The following is a 19,718-nucleotide window of genomic DNA, read 5'->3' on the forward strand; positions in this document are numbered from 1 at the left end:
ACCTCAATTTTCCCAATTTTATGAGCATTGCTTCACTAGATGAAGTCCTTTAAACCTGACCAAAAAAAAAATTGTTGACAATTTAGTAGCAACAAAGCTGATTTTACCTTGTAGGATCTTACACATACACTTTTAACACTTCCCTCATCCCCACATCACCCCACTCTAACAGGTGGGACAGTAACTCCAACTTCCAGAGCAGCATTTTCATTGCAAAAGTTTGACTCACTCCTAGACTTCCTTCTTTGAGATTATAAAGAAGCAAAAGTTAAGCAAACTGGCTCCTTAAAAGCTACATTTGCCATGTAAAGAAGACAGAATAGAGAAGTTATGGAAATGCTGCAACTAATGCCCCAGGTCAAAAAATGGGGAGGTTTTGTACAAGTTGGAGAACCTGTTATTTTCCTTATTATGCATTCTACATCTCACACACTGACCAACTGGTCTTATTTATTAATCACTGATAATTAATACAGTGGCTACAGATGTGATTTCCCTTTGGGTTTCTGTACCTAGAAATAATATTGGGTTTACTCCTGAAAAGACAGGATGCTCCAAGCAGGAGGAAGCACACTGAGGCTGCAGTTTTCCATGGAACATAGCAAAGTCTGTGCCACCACCAAAAGGCGCAGTGACACATGTGGAAGGGCTTCTCCTCCTGGACCGTAGCTCAAGTTCTCTTTTGCTCCTTAGCAGAAATTATCTTGTTCAGTTAATTTGTGTCCTCAGAACCAAAACTTCATATCACAGGCCTTCGAGTTCCTCTGAGTATCAGCTCTGTGGATACTCCTGATTTTACAGCACCTCTGTTTAGGGGCACATACAGCTCAAAGTAGAGATACAATTGGTTCTGAAGCATTTCAAAGAATTTTTTAATTGAAAAAAGTACAGCTGGAAAAGCAACAGGAATAAACACACTCATTATCATTCCTGGGCATTTCTGATTTCTATCAATTCTGTAGGAACTTCCTTGCTGCACAATTTCACTTTCAAATGATGATGTTTGCCTCTCCTTTTAAATTAGTTCTCTTCTACCTTGAAGGGGCCAGCAGATAAACCAGACTCATTCACTTAAGAATAAATCCTGTCCTTTATTCTCTCCCATACTCCAGCATGCTGCCATGCCTCAGAACCTCCTCAATCTGCTGCCTCCCCACTTTCTCACACTTTCACTGTTTCAAATCCAGCAGTAACAATCTTGTCAAACTTTTGCAAAAACTTCTACTGCACCAAGCCTCCTGCCTGCAAATTGATGTAGTAGATAAGACTAGACTTCTCCCTAGTTTCACACCTAAAACAGTGATTCCCACAGGATACACAAAGTTATCCTTGTGTCCTCGAAGAGCCTCCAAACCTCATCAAAGCAGCAGCCTGAGTGCTCTCATGAATAAGAATTGATAATATGTGCTCCAGAGCCTTCCAGCCAGGCATTCCAGGATCTCTAAGTTTCACTGTCTCAGCAGTGGCAGTCCGATCCTAGGCTCAGCTCCTTCCTGTCTGCAGGGGCTGCTTCTTTCTCCAGGCACTTGCAAGGCAGCAATGTTAGAGATTCTCTCCTTCCTTATCTCTGAGCTCAACTTTCTTCTCCTTTCTTAAATTTGCTCTACCAACTCTTTCTTCTCAGTTAAAGCCTCTTAGACTTTCCCACCCTCCAGTCCTTCCTTTTTCCTCTTACGTTCCATGCACACAAACACCTTTCACCCTGCACTAGATGCAATTTCACAATCAATATATCCCAGTTCAGACCCACACTACAACGGCATCCGTAACCACACATTTCAAACAGCATCAACATTCCAGAGTAGGAACTGCACAAATCCAACTGGCCAATCCAGCTGAAAACTACTCACATTCTTGTTGGCTTTGTAAGCCGAGGAATACTCAGGCTGGCACTTTATGAGCAGGGGAAGCTGGGAAGGGAAGTGTGAGGAATGTGAAGCTGGGAGAAGTAAACACCTTTGGAGTAACCGGAGTTGTAAAATTGCCCCGCCCCATCTGGAGCAACTTCACCCCCATATTGCTCATCTGTGGGCAAAGATGTGGTTACTATTAGAGTCTCAAAAATCCAGGATATTGAAGGCTTTAAACACAGAACTAACTAGCAGAAAGAAGGAAAACTAGGATGCAGGTAAATTCCAGCTAAATATGTTCTACCAATATAATGCAGGAAATGGGGTCTTTCCACATACTTGCAAGGTATACTCATCTCACTGAGTAGTCACAAGATGGTTTACAGATCTTTTTATCACAGTAAAACCACAGAACAAAAAGCTGAGCTCATAACTAACCTGATTTAATATCTTCTAGTGTATAAGTTTTCAGATATTCTTAAAAAAAAAAATCAGACTGACTTAAAGTGTAATTGTTTATTCAAGTAGCTGACAAGAAGCCAAAACACACCATGGTCAAAGTAAAAATTTAAAACATTTCATAGAAAAAAAAATAAAAAAGGTATTTTCCTTGCTGTTTCCCCTCTCTCCTGTTTTACTTGGCTGGCCCTAAATGAAAACTTGGGTGATTTACCTAATCTTTCACAGAAGGGTGATTTGCTAAAAGTGTGTTACAGTGCTACAAACAACACAAGCTCCCCAACTCATAAAGACCCCTATAAATAAATTGACTAAACCAAGAAAATGACAGAAGATGAGAAAAATACAGATCAACTGCAAAGAACAGGGCAATACAATTTCAAAATACAACTGTGGCCAAAGGAAGCTAAGCTCCTAAGTGCATTTTTAGCAAGAACTTGGGAGCTAGAGGAACACACTGTAATTAGACCTCAAGGACAACCATCATGCTGGACTTGCAGGGAATATCTTGTATCCAAAGGTCACTTATCATACCAAGTACAAAATCAAATGGCAAGCAAAAATAATCATTTTTAAAAGCGTACTTTCTCTACTTTCAGCAACAGACCAGAGTCAGAAGTAAATAATACAACATTCTTTAAGATCTATAACTCTAATTTCTCTATATTCCAAACTGTGACAAGATCCAGTTGCATATGGATTGCGCTCCCTCCCCCTCCTCCCCCAAGCCTCATCTGATACCAGCTTCTCATGGGAAAGCCCAGATCACTTGCAGAATGAACATTATTCTCAGAAATTGGTCACTGATACCGAATAAACAAAGGAAATGAGCCATACACTAAACAAAGCAGCATTAGGAGCAATAATACTAATCTTGAAAGAAATCTTTATGTATATACATATAAGAATGTATAACTTTTTGTGTACCATTGCTCACACAGAGAACCAGCACATTTTTTTCAATGCATCGCTATGTTTTCAGTGATTAGTAGGGGGTTTCTTTTGCTTAGGATCAACAGCATGTAATATGACAGCCACAGAGCTCAGCATCTCCCATTGCCTTTCTACCTTCAACTATTAGAATTACTTTTTTTTTTATTATAAAGAATTCATGACTGCCTTAGATTGCTTCACCAGAGTTCTTCCTGACCTTTATGGAGCCATCCTTGACAAGTATTTAATAGGACAGTGTCAGCTTGAAGTTCAACTGTCCAAACTTCCCTACAACTTTTCAGTGAGGAAAAAGTCTCCTTTCTACCTCTTAGTCACCATAACACAAAAGCATCCCAGAATACTGAGTAGATACACATAATCAAAGAGAAACACAACTGCAGAAGGAACTAGAAAATACAGAAAGTTCATTCTTTGGTATTAGAAACACTTGTTCAAATGCCAGAAACAATCAGATCAGTAACCCCAACTCTACCCCAATAAAATTCTATAATGGCCTGGTTAAGGTGCTTGAGTACCTTTGATGCTACCCTGATGATCACACACATCACACCACTAGAGCTCTACAGATAACTACAACCATCTCCACCCCATAACACACCTCAATTCATTTCAATCTACACTGAACTCTAAACTTCTTGTATTTGTAAATATTACAGCCTGGTAAATAGATTGCTTTCCTGCAACTTTTTGACTATGAAGTATACAAATATTAAATATTTTGAAGGCAACATAATGGCTTAAAGACAGGAATTAGCAACTTTAAGACGTTCATTTCCTCAGAAAAAAACAAACTGTGATCATGTCAGACACAAACTTTTGAACAAAGGCAATTTCAACAAAACTGGCAAATGTTTGTAAGTCTAAGCAATATTGCGTTCTTAAGAATGGAAATACAGGAGCTACTCAAAAGAGCAAGGAAAAAGCAGTTTCAACCGGTGGCCCAACATCATCTGCTGGTTATTCAGCGCCTGAGTAATTCCTCAGAGCCACCCTGCGATCAGAAGGGCCTGAGGAGTTTTAATTCAGCATTCCAGTGCACAGCACAGAGCAGAATCAGCCTTGGTATGTTCAATCAGACAGCACTTCCAAGATACAACTTCACCAGAACAGGGCGAATCAGCTACCTCAGGTAACTGCTGCCTTTATCTTCTGTTTCTCTGCAAACACCAACAAGTTCTCTCTTTGAATCTCTACATTTCCCTTCCCATCCCACCTCCCTATCTTCTCCAGCAAACATCTGTTCTCCTTTAATCGTAATAAGTTAATGCAGTCTGGAGCAAAACAGCAGCAGCTGGTTCTGGGCAGCTGCATGCAATTTAAGAATTGGCACTTTGCAGGAGTGATGCCACCCTGACGTTTTCATCATGCTAGGCCACATTTGCTTTGGGTTAAAATGCCCCCTTTTAGAATGGCTGCAAATGTCCACCTAAACAAAAAAATAAATCCTCGAGATCATCTTCAGACTTCCACCATCTCAAAGAGAACTTGCCACATTGTTTTAAATGCAGTCAAGTGCCAATTATCAGAAACACACAGATTTACCCAGCACACTGGAGCTGCTCATACCCAGAACTACCCTAGTGAACCACAATCTAAATAAACTCTAAACAGACATAGTATCTCGCATGCAGAACAGCCGTGCTGCAGCATGAGCCAGGCCAGGTCTAGGAGCAGCACCACACCTTGCACACAAAGCCAAGCCTAAGTTACTGTATTATGTAAACTCACTTCTCCCTCTCAGTGAGCCACAGCTCAAAGTTTACCAATACTGAATCCACAGATGCCTAACGGTGGAAATCTGGCCAGGATAAAATGGGAATGTGAAACACATAGTTCAGGCTGGGTTATGCCAATGAGGAACAAGCAGTATCCCATGCAGCACTGAGTGTCATGGATACAGAGAAGTAGGAGACTCCACTCCCATCACAGGTTCAAGGAGCAGAATGAGCTTCCATCAGTTAAACACTGCGTAATGCACATATGGCCTTTTTGATCAAACACCAGTAGGAAATGGGTAAGACCAGCTTGTGAGATATCTGGCTGGGAATGGAATAAACTGGGCCAAACTGCATCTTGCTCTGCTGGCCCAAGAAGATTGACCATGAGTCTCCACATTGTCCTTTTCACACTCCCAGCTTCTGAAAGGGCTCCCTGGGCCCAGCAGGAATGCACAAAGCTGCTCCTGGCCAGTGGGAGGCCCAGCTGCTGCACTTCCATGGAAGGCTGGCAGCACAGCAGGGCTGAGCCTGGGTCCAGCAGCATTCATCGGCACTGGTTCCATGTCAGTCATGTCAGAGACAGAAGGAGTCCACGAAAGGATCTGTGTGATCTCTGCACTGCACCTCCTAATGCTTCTGTTATCTTGGGATTCTCAAGATATTGCAGTCCTCCCTCTCCAGGGAAAGGCAAGTTACGTATTACTAAAGAAAAAAAGCCCACAAAGCAATTTCAAAGCATCTGTGCCACTCGCTGGAGTTTAAAAAACAACAAAAAAAGTAGCAGTCTTATTTCAGAGTTGTATTTTAACTCAGTGTTGTGAATTGTCTTTGACTCCAAGACAAGATGTTACAATTCTGGGAAGACTGGTTTTTTACTTTGTATTGAAGGTGTCATAGTTCCTCTTTTAATTAAGAAAAAACCCAACAAAACAAAACAAAAAAACCCCAGCTCAATTTAGGCAGTATTTCCACAATCAAGACTGCCTGACATCACCAAAACACATACTAGATGTGGAAAGTCAGGCTGCCCATCATAATATTTTGACAACAGCCACTGCAAGTTTCTTAAGGAATCAATGCAGGATTGGACAAGCACTGCATAATTTGAGCATTTCCTAGCATATCACTAATTATCCCAAGGTAAATTTCAAAGCTAGGGCTGACAGTGTCAATGCCAAGACTACTGCTCAGATAAAGGATTGCTCGCCTTCAGTTTACAAGAGAGTACTTGCATTCTTTCCTTTCCTTTCAATAACATAATGTATCAGTACTTGAATGACTCTGGGTTTGAATAATTGTTCTCTAGTACTCCAGCTCTGAACTTCTTTTAAAATACGACTTTTAAGGTGAAGACACAGAACTCAGTCTATCAAACTATAAGTAGAACCAAGATTTAATTGCATGAACAGGGCTCCAAAAACTAAAGAGGTTTTCTATTAGTTTTAAATAGCAGTAGCAAGGAATGCAAAAATTAAAACACCTATTCCAGGAAGCACTCTATTTCCAAGGGAGAACTTCGCAAATTAGTCCAGCTGTACTACTTGGCACGCTGTGAATCAGTTTTAGACAACAACAGCAGCTTTCCCCCACAACCAGAAAGAAAAGGCTCATGACTGAGCCACCCTGGCCCATGAGAAGCAACAGACTACCAGTAGATTTACAATAAAAGCATGTAATGACTGTGCTCCAGGTTTCAGGGACAAAATCTGAGAGAGACAAATATGATTAATTCATTTCTTACAGAGTATATTTAAGCCTGCTTAAACAAGGAGATGAGAGGTAAATGGGCAATGGGTCATTATCCTCAATGGAGCTTCGGGCAGTTCATTGAAAGCCCAGGCAGAGCTTGCTCAGCATTTGAACTCCAAGGTTTTATTTGTTTCCATCAGCACAGGTGCAAGCAACACTCGTTCAGAAAGGACAAAAAAATTCTAAGAAAGGGCAGGCTAGCAATGAAGTCACTGTCCCTCTCAACTTTCAGATATACACTCAAATTTTCTACTCCTTTGTGCCAGATAATCTGTATTTAGTAATTCTCTCAAGCACATGGTGTGCTAGGTAATTAATTGGCTAAAACAATTATTTTTAAAAGCTGAGAGGCTGAAAGAAATAAGAGAAATAAGAGATGGCTGAAGGCAATGCACAGGGTCCATACAAGTATATCCAAGAGAGCAGTTAAATTTCATGACAAGCATCCCCCACGACCAGAAAACATATTTACAGATGTCATTTTGATATAAACAAATGTTTTTACAGGGTCTCCTATCAGCAAGTACACATAGGGCAGTATCTGTAGCTGTGGCTACACTGAGTTCAAAGCCAAGTCACTCTGGAAAGACTCAAACTGGCACTGTTGTTCAGACCCACCAAGTTTCCAAGATGCTGATGGAAACTGATTTCAATTTCTGATCAGCTTGATCAGTCTGCATCTACTCTAAATATTACATCAGCAGATCAAGCACTGACACTCAGGACTTGAAATACTCTGGCACAAGTTTCACTTCAAATATTAAGGAAAAAAGGTAGCTCAGAGGGAAAAGTTGTTCAACCTTAAGTAAACCAGCAACAATTGTTAACTGTGAAGGAAGTCAGAGACCAGTGAGTACAGACAAGGATTTACTGCACTGACCGGCCTTCAACTAAGCAGAACTTATTTTTATCAAGCTTTTGAGCTCACACTCCCCATTGTTATCCCATAACAGTTCCAAGAAGGAAGAATAAAGTTTTCAGTCTCTTGTATCAGCTGTTGCCTGCGAGCCCAGAGTGCAATCCCACCACACACCTCCTGTCCAGAACACAGGTGCCTTCCACAAACAGCCCATTTCCCAAATTCCTCAGCAGATATGGATATTCTGGCCCCTCTACAGCTTTTCTGGAGCTGCCCTCCCTAGCAAACCCCTCACTGTCCATTTCTAGCACTGTTCTCAGCTTCTCCAAGCAGACAGAGCACAGATGTGAAAGCACTGTCAGTTTTGTTGATGCCCACAGAGTTTAGAGTGAAATCTGATGACAAGATTTGCAAAGAACAGAGACTACAGACAGAAAATTACTCTGAAAAATAACAGTTTTTCAGTTCACACCCACTTAAAAGTAATTTCACTGCTGGTGAAAACCATGGGGTTTGTATCGAAACCTAAATTATGAAGAATTTAATAATTATGTGTCACAGAATAATAGAATAGGCAACTGAGCACTTCCTGAAGATGAAATTAAACTCTTGCTAAAAATTATCAAATCCCCCCAAAAATGAGCCAAGAAGCACAAAAGATAAAGACAGTGTTGAACAGCACAAAACATGTTTCAATACACAATTACATGGATTAAAAACCCAAGTGAAAGTCAGTGCAATGAATTGGAGGCTTCTTCAAAAAAAAAGTGTAGAAAAAGGCAAAAAAAGTTTTGCCACTCAGCTCTATGATGAGAACCAATGATCTGCAGGGATGCTGATCTACAAACGAATCTCAATTGTCACGGGTTTATCAAGTCTTATTCACAGCCCTTCTACAAATTAGCTAAAGAAAGGGCAACTCCCAAAGGTGCATTTTCCACAAGGATTTTTTTCTAACAAGTTTCAACTTCTTCCACCAGTTCCAGCTGGTTCCAGCACTAAATCTCATGAGCAGTTTTATACAAATGCACTGAACTGCAATGCATTTGCACCAGAGTTCCCCTGAGAAGCTCACTGTCCACCAGACGTGCTGGATCTGAACTCCAGAAATAAAACTTTGTAAATCTACAACAAGCTGGATATTTTTACTAAGTGTTAAGAACACCACAGAAATCCTCATAGTTGCATGTCCATGTTTAGCATTCAGATGGCAAATCAATTCCCATACAAGGAAAGGAACAAAGTGGAAAGAATGGCTTCTCACCTCTTCACATTTTCGAGAAATTGCCAATTTGCTGCACAAAATGAAAGAAATCACCTCAATATAAGCTTAAAAGACAGAAATTAAATGGCCACAACTGTTTAATTGCAGCATGCTGTAACTACAAGCAGTACTGAGTAATCAGCACAACCACTTGCTCCTGAGGATGGTAAGAATCTTTTTCACATTGTTCCAGCATCCAGACAACTACAAAGGTGTAGCTTGGGCTACAGAAATCCCTATTAGCTACCTGAAAAACTCAGAGAAGAAAACAGATGAAATAAAAGGAACCAAGAAGTAAACATTGATCTTCCCTCCCAATCACTAAAATGCCAAATCACAGCCTGATCATCACTTGTACACAGAACACAATTCCAGGATTTGCTTTTCTGACTCAATGTTAGTTGAACACAGAAAGATGGAAGCAAACTGCAGTGACAGAGAAATCAAGTAGCAAGGAATTAAAACCTCTAACATAGAAAGTCTGTGTTAGCAGTGACACAGAAGAAAAACAAGAAGGAATTCTACGAATTAAAAGAATGGGCGAGGCTCATGATGCCCTGAAGTGTCTCCACAGCAGACAAAAGCATCAATCTCCCAAAGCCATGGCATCACCTCCAAGGCAGGCCAAGGGAAATGGTGCCAGGTCTGCTCCCCAAGATCCTGCCCCCTGAAGCCCAGAGTGACAGAGCCCGAGCACCTGCTGTGCCCCACGACACTCTGCACCACCTCTGCAGCCAAGGACAGCTCCAAGAGCTGCTCTGGTAGAAGAGCCAACACTAACAACATCCCAGATAGCCTAAAAAGCACATTGTCCTGGATTTGCCATAGGAGTTACTTGGGAATTGGGTGACCTGAAAACTACCCTTATGGAGGGAAAGCAACAAGGCACCAAACACATCAAAAGAATAATCCAACAGGAAGATTTCCTACATGGGAAACGTGATGACTTCAAACTCTCCACTGATCAAGTATCTTTTGAACATGAAGCAACGGATACTTTTCCTTTCTTGCTTTCTTCATTTTTCTTGAAGTAATCCACTGACTAATCCGCTCTAGTAGAGTGCTAGAACCTCGTGGGATTAAGAATAGTATTCCAAGTACTTATCCAACAGAAGATATCCCTATATACAAAGAGAAGCATCTCGGTAAATACATGTCAGTGGTCTGTAACTCACAACAAAACTCAGGAGAATGGGACTTACGTAACTCATCTTCAGCATCACTGATCAAGTAGCTTGAGCAGTGAGAGGGAACCAGTTTGCAGCAGCCTGAACAGGAAAAGTCTCAGGACAAAATCATTTCTGATCACATCAAACAACATGAACCAAAATAATTGTACAGAACAAAAGCTGAAATATCTTTCCAAAAATAGAAGCCTTTTAGATATTAAAGTCACCAAGTTTTTCCTTCAACTGCTTTACAATTACAAACAAACCAACTTTGTCCTACTGTCACCTTCCCTTTCACTTTACAAAGTTCACAATTAGTGAGGATACAAGTTCCTCCTTCCATTTTCCCCCCCTCTGTTTACTCCAGTTCATTTGGAGTAGCACTTCACAGTCCATAACTGCAATTTGGCAACACTGCTATAAAGAAAAGGTTATTTTCATTTTCCTTTAAGCCTGGTTGCTCATTGCCTTAAAAAGGGTCAAAGATGAAAGTAAACATGAAAAAAACTACTGAAATTCAGTGTTATAAACAACAATTTCTTCAACAGGAGACAGCAAAGGTCCAAAAGGTTGAGCAGTTACCCCAATAAATCCTCCATAGCACCTCTGCAGATGTTCTGAACATGGAAATACCACTTAAGGGGGAAAAAAAAGAATCTTTTTAGAAAGGAAAAAAATAAATAAAATAAAAGCCATGCAACAGAGACATCTCCTACAGTTTTGCACAAGAGGAACCATCAAACAGCCAAATAAAACTTTAGATCTGCACAAAACACCAGAGGTAATCGAGTAATCAATCCTGAAGTTTACAGGTAACCACTGAACAAGTGAGAGCAGCTCTTGGAGACCAAGTGATGTTAATGATGCAATATTTGCAGTAATTTTATAACACATCCTCAATAGCTGAGTTCTCACAGCGTAAAATATTGATCCTCTCCAGATCCCCAAGAGCAAACTGCAAGTTGCTATGTGTTGGAACACAATTTCTCACCTACCTCGAGGTAAAACACACCCTCACCCAACCTCCAAGGCTACTCTTGGTACTCCCTACATGCCACGACAATATGACAAGGAGCCAAGCCAAGAATCTCCAGCATCCAAATTCAGGGCTATCCTGAAACTACACAAACAGTAAAGCACTCCAGCACCTCAAGTGCTTTATGGACCTGATCATTCTGTGAGCAGTTCTGCAGGCCAGCTGACAGTGATAACAGAGAGAGAAACAGTGTGAGTCCACACGCATCTTCTGTGCTTCAGTAAACTGAGGGGTTTGTGCTGGGTTGGTCTTTGGGGGTTTTTATTTTTCTGGTTTACTAAAGGGAAAACATAATGAGTAAAACAGCCTGCAAGCTGGAGTAGTAGAATCACATGTAGAAGGCTCTAATAATCAGTGTGAACTAATTTTATAAGATTTCAGCTGTTTGGGAATAAAAATGGGCTAAAGAGGTAAAAAATTTTAAAAGTGAAGCAGAATGCTGGGAAGAAAACAAACTTTGTTCCCAGAAACCAAGAACTGGGAATAACCGAGTCCTACCAAGGTAACCTAAAACCACAGCTGCCACTACATAATAAAACCTATTTTTCCATGTTGTAATCTTTGTTTCTTACTTTTATAAAACCCAAACCAAACAAGAAGAACAAACCAAACCTAAACCAAAATCATCTACAGGGTTTTAAGTCAACACACATCAAGATCAGCTGCAGTCCCAAAGGGAAGCCTCATAGCAACCGAGCTGAGCTGGGCTCTCTGGGACATGCCACAGCCAGGACTGTGAGGATGCTGACTCAGGAATGGTCTGAGAACCAGACTGGCACTTTCAGCCAAGATGAGGCACTCCCAGGACACTCAACAAACACTCAGCACAGAGCACCACATCCTCAAGACTTGGGAGTGAAGCCTTTGCAAGGATGGCGTGGATCTACAGGAAGCTCAAACCATGCCCATGGCTCCAGGTGGGACACAGCAACCTGCAGAGCTCCTGTAGGAGACCAGAGACAGCCAAACCCACCTCTGATGTTACATTTCTGTGTTTTCTGGCTTACTTTAGGGTTGAGATTATCTGGGTATCCGTGCAGTGCCTAGCAAAACAGAGCAGTCCTGATCAGGGCCCCTGGACAGCACAGAAATGTAAATATTACTCAAGAACAAATGAAACTCAATATAAACCCTCCTAGACTGACAAGACCTGGCATCCAAAGAAACCAAAGAATGCAAAGTGTATCAGGGTTCATTTTGGGATACAGAATGCTGTAGATTAACATAAAAGCACAGAATGTCCTCAACGCACTTTTCCTGTAAAATTTGTGCACATTTAAATGAGCCCCTATAATTAATGCCATGAGAATCTGTTCTTAAGCCTTTTGAAAATAAGTGGCCTTATCTTAAAAAGCAGCCCATTGTGTCTTCCCTTTTTTTCTTCTATTAAAGGCTACTAAAAATGTTTATATTGTGGAAGATTAATTAAAGAAAAATCAGACTCTTTATAGACTTTACTCCTATTAAACCCTGCCTGGGATAATGTAAATGATGCTAAGAAACCTACAGTGAGAAATTAAGACTGTTTGCTCTGATTGAACAGATTGTCTTAACAGTGCAAAAACTCCTCTAAAGTCTGGGCATTTCATAGGGGAATTTGCATTTTACTGAGTTCCTGGATCAAATCATAACTTGAAATTACTACTTCTCAGGAAATAACTTCAGGATCAGGGAATTTACTGGGTTGAACATGCTGATCAAATGCTGAAAAAGAAGATACTTCAAGAGAAGAAAAATAAATATATACCAAAAAACCCAACACTGCTAGTTCTGCCCACAGAATATTGCCTGCTGCTCACACTTAAGCATAGCAATGTCTGTTAAATACACAGATGCATACTTACACTTTGGCCAAAAAAATAAGCTTATCAATCCACAGGTGTCCAGTTCAGCACCTCAGGCAGCCCCTGAGTGCCACAGAGCCAGGACCACTGACTGGCTGTGACAAAGTCAGGACGCAGGACCTAGAGTCTTCCCAGGACATAACCCTGGGCCTACACAAAGGTCACTGCTGGACAAAATCCCCAGCTCTGCACAGTTATGGGGTGTGGGTTAATACTGTAGCAGTTTGCAGAGGGATTAATGTACTTGTAATAAAAATATGCCTGTTTGATGGCAGAGCTGCTCAGTTTCACCCTTCTGCCACCCCTCAGTAGGTAACTTCTTAGGAAAAAAACAGAAGTTTCCCACGTGTTCCTTCCCAAACACCACGCTGAGAGCTGCTGTCACTCCCCTTTCCAAGTCACCTGTAATGCAATTGGTACCAAATTATATTTTGTAAACATCAGAGCAAATGAAGACAAAGGCCAATGTGTGGCCATGTAAAAATGTTTGGTTTAACAAGAATATTCCAAAAGAAAGGAGATGCTGTTTCCTGGACCTCTCTGAAAACCCTGCTTGGGTAGTTCTCGTGCAGAGATGATCCCAAATGCTCTGTGGGCAGCAAAGAAAGCTGCTGGCAGCCTGTGGCTCACACATTTCGGGCATGACCCCATTCTTTACTACCACTTTTCATTTCTGCTGCAGCGTTTTAAAAAAACCAAGCTTGACATCCTTTTTGTATTATGTACCTTTCATTATTACTTAAGGAACACAATTCAACTGGGAGTTATAAAAGAAACCATCCCTTCCTCACAACTCAGTCTCATCCAGTGAGAAGGGAACACCATCACACATCTTTGTATCCAAACACACACACCAAATAGTTCTGGTGATTCACAGCAGGCTTCTTTCTCTGAAGGGAAGGCCAAACCTAATGTCACTTAAACTGCATTTTTCAAAATTAACTACATAGCAGCAGTACTTCAGAATTTTCCTAATGAATTTTGACTTTCAAAGACACATTTCCTTCAACTTAATAGCAGAGATATATCTTATATAATGCAGAACCATTAAATTATCCATACCCTACCTTTTATATATATTTATATACATATCTACATTAAAAAAGATTTGTTAAAGTGATTGAAGACATTGCTTTATCTATACAGAAATATCTATCTCCATCAATCCAAATTACCTTAAAACACCTGTAAAAATCAATTCATACTGGAATTTCAGGGATTCCTTGAGATATCAAATTTAATGTTACAACTTTTTTCTATTTGATCATACCAATCCAAATCAAGTTTAAGCAATTATTACTTATCAATGCATCCAAAGCAAGTGAAGTTTTCTCTTCCAACAAGCAGCTGTCACCACATACAACTGAAAATTTAGTCTTATTTTTGACCTACTGTTTAACTAACCATTTGGTGTGTAATATTGACATAATCTGATTTATTCCAGCCTCTGAATTCTCCCAGTTACTTTTACACCTACATTTCTACTTCCCAAATGAAATGCTGGCCATCACTGACCACCCTATTTCCCCAGTAAGAAAGAGGCCAACATTCAACTCCTGTAGGATCCTAGGGAAGAACAAACAGCACACGTGTGGAAGTGGGCCTCCGAAGAGTGAAGACAACTCTACCCAAACCCTGTCCTAGGCAGCATTCTGTGCTCCACTCTGCTGGAACAGGATTTGCAGTGTAACCAGGAAAAATGCCATGTTTAAGATCCGAGATAGTTAAAGTTCCCTCTAATCACAAACTTCAGGTAGTAAGTTGCTTCAATTTCTCAGCATCCGTAGAAATGGTGGTTTTTTCGTCTTTGTTCGTGAGGCAGAGCTCCTGAGAAGCTGGGAAGGTACCTTGGCTACCACGGAGCGCAGGTTCCAAGAGATACACGAGGCCTACAGGGAATTTCGTGCCCCAAACACTGCCGATTCCAGCGGCAGGGGGGGAACACCTGCTGTATCACCCCTCCGACCCTGCCGGTAACACTCGTGAAGAGGAAACTTCGGGAGGGAGCCAGAGACCACCCCCGAAGCCAAACACCCGGCAGCACCTTCCCAACCTCGCCAAGCCGAGCCAGGCTCCTCCAGCCGCCGCTTCCCTCATAGCTACGGGAGAATCGGTGCTCGAAAAGCACCTGCACCGCGTACCGAGGCCAGGCACAGGGAGGGGGAGGCAGGATCACTCCGAGCCGCCTTTGCTGCTGCTGCTGGTGCTTAAAAACGGACCCAGCCCAGGCCCGGCTGCCCCGGAGCGGCTCCCGGGCTGCTCCTCAGCCCGGCCAGGCCCCGCCGCGGCTGCCGGGGATGCGGATCCCGAGGGAAAGGGGGGATGGAGCGGGGACACGGCGGCGGCGGCAGGCCCGCCCCAGGCCGCGGGGAGCAGGGAAGGAAGAGGGAAGGAAGCGCCGAGCAGGGCATGGAGGGAGCTCCTCCATGGCAAGGGAGAGAGGGAACCCCGCGCCCGGGAGGCCCGAGGCGGGCGGGGAGAGGCGAGGAAGGAGGCGAAGCGGGGCTGTAACCCGGTGCAGAGGAGGGTCCGCGGGGTCCCGGCCCGGGGGGAGGGAAGCGGGGGAGGGCGGCCGCACTTACTCTCATTTAACACCTCCAGCAGCTCGGCGCAGCTCTCACACATTGTTCATTAACAGCAGCAGCCGCCGCCGCCGCCTCCTCCCGACCATTGATTGATCCGCTCGGTGCTGCTGATTGATGATTGATGGGGGCCGGGGCGGGGGTCACCGGGGGGGAGGGGAGGGAGGGGGCGGGAAGGAATGGGAAGAGAAGGGGGGGGGGGGGGGGGAAGAGGCAGGGGCCGGTCTGGGATCCGGGGCGGCTGATCAATGCAAATGAGCCTGTGGCGGCGGCGGCGGCAGCGGCGGGGAGGAGGAGGAGGAGAAGGAGGAGGAGGAGAAGCCGAGTCACTCACTGGCTCCCAGGGACTCCACGCGCCGCCATTTTGCTGAGGGGGAAGGAGGAGGAGGAGGGGACGGGAGCGAAGGGGGGACCGGGCGCTCGGGCGCCGCTCGGCAATTTCCGACCAGGCAGGAGGAGGCGAAGGTGGCCGAGTCCCTCCTCCTCCCTTTTCCCTCTCGCCCCGCCTTCCCACCGCCGTTCCGAGCGGCGGGATGGCGAGCGGGGAGGAGGAGGCAAGGGGGTGGGAGGGTAAAATGGCGGCGGCGGCGGTTGGGCGCGCGCCCGGTGAAGGGCGGGAAGCGTCTCTCCCTGCCCTCTCTCCTGCTCCCTGCCCTCTTCCCGCCTCCCGCGGCCGGGAATCTCCGCCAGGAACGCGCGCTGTGACAGCGGCGGGGGAGCGGCTTCTCCTGCCCACCCCTTTTCCTCGGTGCCTGGAGCCGCGCTCTCACCGGGCTGCCTCGGGGACCTCCCGCCTGAAGGGAGCGCCTAGCACGCTAAGCCGAGCTCCGTAGCGAGGAAGCTCCCCGCTTGCAGGCGGGTTTCCAGGTCTTTTGGGTGGTTTATTGGCGTTTTCCGCCGTCGGGGCGCGGGACGGAAGAGCCGCCGCCATCTCCTTCCCGCCCAGCCCGGCTGAGGGGAGCGGGGGCACCTGTGGGCTCCGCCGAGCCGGACCCCGAAAATGGGCGTTTGGAGGTCTACAGTCTATTATTCTACTAATACTGTTATTCTACTAATAACTAATTTATTTTTACCTCGTAGTTTACCGCACTGTTTGGTTGTTTTTTTTTTCTTTTACCCCCCATTCTCGCACCGTGATGTATTCTGTACAATGAGTAATGGCATCTGTGAGTGGCTGGATATAGCCTTTTGTAAATAAAAGACACGGTCAAAATAAACGAAAAATTTTAACTGCGGATACCTAATTTATGTTGTTAAAACTACCGTTCAGTTCACTCTGTCTTGGGTACCTTTTGAACGAGGTTTCAAATCTGTAGATGACATATTCAGGCACACATCTGTTTTTTATTTAAAAAAAAAAAAAGCCCAACCCTACTCCCTCTTCCCAGGTACATGTAACTGGAATATGGATCACATGATAGATCTTGGCTGGATTTTCTCCCCAAAGTAGGCACTTCCCGAGTATTAAGCGCTATTTTTTATTTCTGTAGTACCACCCAGTGGCGATTCCGTGTGTTACTCTGAACGCTTCGAGTTTACCGACCTGTACATAGGATTAAAAACCCAAATCTATTAATAGCCGCAATGCAGATGCAATATAGTTTAGTAGAAATTCTAACAGAATCGCCAGATGGGGGTGGGGGGGAGGGGAAAAGTTGTTTTGAATTCCTCAGCGGCTGTCTATTTCTTCCACTTGAAATAAATTTGATGGCATTGTGGAGATGCAGTTCTGGGGTTTTTTTAATTCCAAATTTATCCAGGCTGATAACACCGTAGTGGTTGTGTGTGTAACCTTCCACTCCAGGGTACAGAACGCTCACTTCCAAACAATCCTGGAGGCATCACTTAGGTAAACTAAGACAAACAATTCCACTCCTGTTTAAGAGACAATTTACTGTAAACAACAGGTAGGGAACAACTACAGTGCAAGTCAGGAATATGCTAGAATGATATTTCACCCAGGCTTGTCACTGCTTGGATTTGAAATACTTTCCAAGTTAGGCTTATCAACGAAGATAGCTATTCCTAAATATTCCCTGCTGAAATTTCCTTTTACTATTTTAAACTAATACAGAACATTAACTTGAGAGTCTACAGCAGACAATTCCTTATGTGTCTCCTTAATTTGCATAACTTGTTAATGCAAATGTATTTCAAATGGAAATAACAAAGGGTAGCAATGCAAGAGAGAAAATGAAGACTGTGAGTAAACTTCCCTGAAACTTTTTCCTGACCTTTCTTCTTAGATTTAATTTATAGATGTTTTAATTCCTGACAGTGTCTTTTCTAAATGATATATTTTCTGTTGATTGAAATCTGACCACCATGAGCTAGTTAGCTATTAAACTAACAGGTTACGTCACTAAACCTCCATAATAGTATTTATTAGCTAACTGGTTTACTTATTAGAATGACACAGATGTACTGGACCCTGTAAAGCCTTTTTTGGTTGCTTCATCTCTTCCAGCTAGCCTGAGATTCATAATGGAAGAATAAAAGGGGGCCAGAACTGCAATTATATTCTGCTCCTGCCTGAATTAATGTAGTGACCACCTTTTTCTTCTACAGCACCGATTTCAAAGCTTGAGGTCCATCAAAAGGTAGATCAGAGGATTTTATGTTGTGCATCTATCTACATGTTTGTTTTCACTTGATGTCGTGCTGCCTTACCTTGTGTGTGTCCACGATTATTTCAGTGATTGGAGAACACCTCATTCTGCAATCTGCATCATCTGATTTGAATTTGCACTTTTCTCTCTGCGCTTTGTTCCTTCTACATGTCCTGCGGTAACTTTTATAACAGACTCAAAACAAACTGCCAGAACATCCTCAAAAGACAGTTTTCCTGACCAATCAGCTGTCTGACCTGAGTGCAGCACCACCTAAACACGGGAGTCAGCAGAAGGGACCTTCTGGAGCGTGGTGTCACACGCCAAGCTTGAGGAGCACAGAAGAGCAGGAGTGACCTTGAGTCACTCCTGCTTTTGAGCAGAACAGAGTATTGAAAGCCTGATTCCTTTTACTGCACACTTTATTTTTTTTATTTTTTTTTTAACTAGATACTAAATTGAATTCTTTTAAATTGAATTAAATGTTAGCTTCCAAGCTGAAGACAAGACCTGTCAGTGGCCTGGTTAGAGACATCATCGGACTCCTGTTCCAGCATGCTTTGTTTTTCTTCTTAACCTTTATTCTCTGTGTGTGCCATCCCTGAAAGGTTGTTTTATCCCCAGGAGGCCACTTCCCTTCTCCTTGCTGCAGTGCTCCTCATCTGGGAATATTTGCTCTGGTAAAGTGCCAGCTCAGTTCTTCTAGAGGAGTAACTAAGATAAATGCAAGACTTGGGCAAAACTAAAATTCTTAATCCAAGTTTGGGATTGAATTAAGAGCAAGAACATGAATTTCCAAAATTCATGTTCCAACACTCAGCTAATTGCTTAACTGGAATCCAGTTAAATCTGTTACCTTGTGTCTGGAATGCTGTTGGAAACCACTGGAAACCACAAGCAACAGAATCAGTTTAAGTTTACCCACATTTAAGTTTCAGCACTTGACTTTCATTGCTCTTTCAGCATTCTAAGCTTTTTTAACAGGGTTCATATGTCTGTCTATAGACTTTTGGTGTCACAGCACCCTGAGAAGACAAATGCAAATTGAGTTAGATTGTACATAATACTCAAAATTTGGCCACAAATATCATGTAACTACAGACAAGGCATTTCTGAGCATGAGAGACTGCCACCAGAAACTGAACCACTACCAAAGCAGTCCAGGCAGTTTCTGTTGTACACTTGGACCTCTTTTGGACTTTTTAGCAGTGAAACATCCATGTGCAATGTTCCTTTGGAGAGCTTTTCCTGTCTGGTTAGCAATGTCCCTGTTAAAATAACCAGCAGCAGAGTAGGAAGTGGGCTGGAACCTGCTCTCCAACACAGAAGGGAAAATTTTTAACTCCCCTCCCCACTCCAGTTGTTAAATTAGCCCATTCTTCCTGATAATCTTTGCTGAAATCACAAGATCCACAAAAGACTGCAGACTTTAAGACTCAGGAAAAGCTGAGACTATTGAAAAAGGATTTAAGATTTAAAAACAGGCCCCCCATAGATATTGATGTGAGACTGGGAAGAGATTACCCCAGAGATTACCCAGGGAAAAGCGCTGGGTGACTTTTACTTACAGAGAGCAAATAAAGGTGAAAATCCGAGTGTCTCGTTTTCTTCCATACTCTTAACCT

At 43.1% G+C, this 19,718-nt stretch overlaps 1 protein-coding gene across 7 annotated transcripts in view; it reads right to left on the reverse strand.

The window, feature by feature from the left end:
* USP34 (ubiquitin specific peptidase 34) overlaps positions 1 to 15,619 on the reverse strand; it is a 109,950-nt gene extending 94,331 nt beyond the window's left edge. For all 7 annotated transcript variants that reach the window (XM_088052533.1, XM_088052529.1, XM_088052531.1 and 4 more), the window contains exon 1: positions 15,485 to 15,619. In XM_088052533.1, coding sequence (XP_087908659.1) covers positions 15,485 to 15,527 — 43 coding nt within the window. In that variant the 5' untranslated portion in view covers positions 15,528 to 15,619. The remainder of the gene's footprint in view (positions 1 to 15,484) is intronic.
* Between the last annotated feature and the right edge of the window lie 4,099 nt (positions 15,620 to 19,718).

The sequence above is a fragment of the Pseudopodoces humilis genome, chromosome 3 (assembly GCF_049639895.1).
Source record: "Pseudopodoces humilis isolate 2021_Gansu_Grassland_sample_001 chromosome 3, ASM4963989v1, whole genome shotgun sequence".
Classification (NCBI taxonomy): domain Eukaryota; kingdom Metazoa; phylum Chordata; class Aves; order Passeriformes; family Paridae; genus Pseudopodoces; species Pseudopodoces humilis.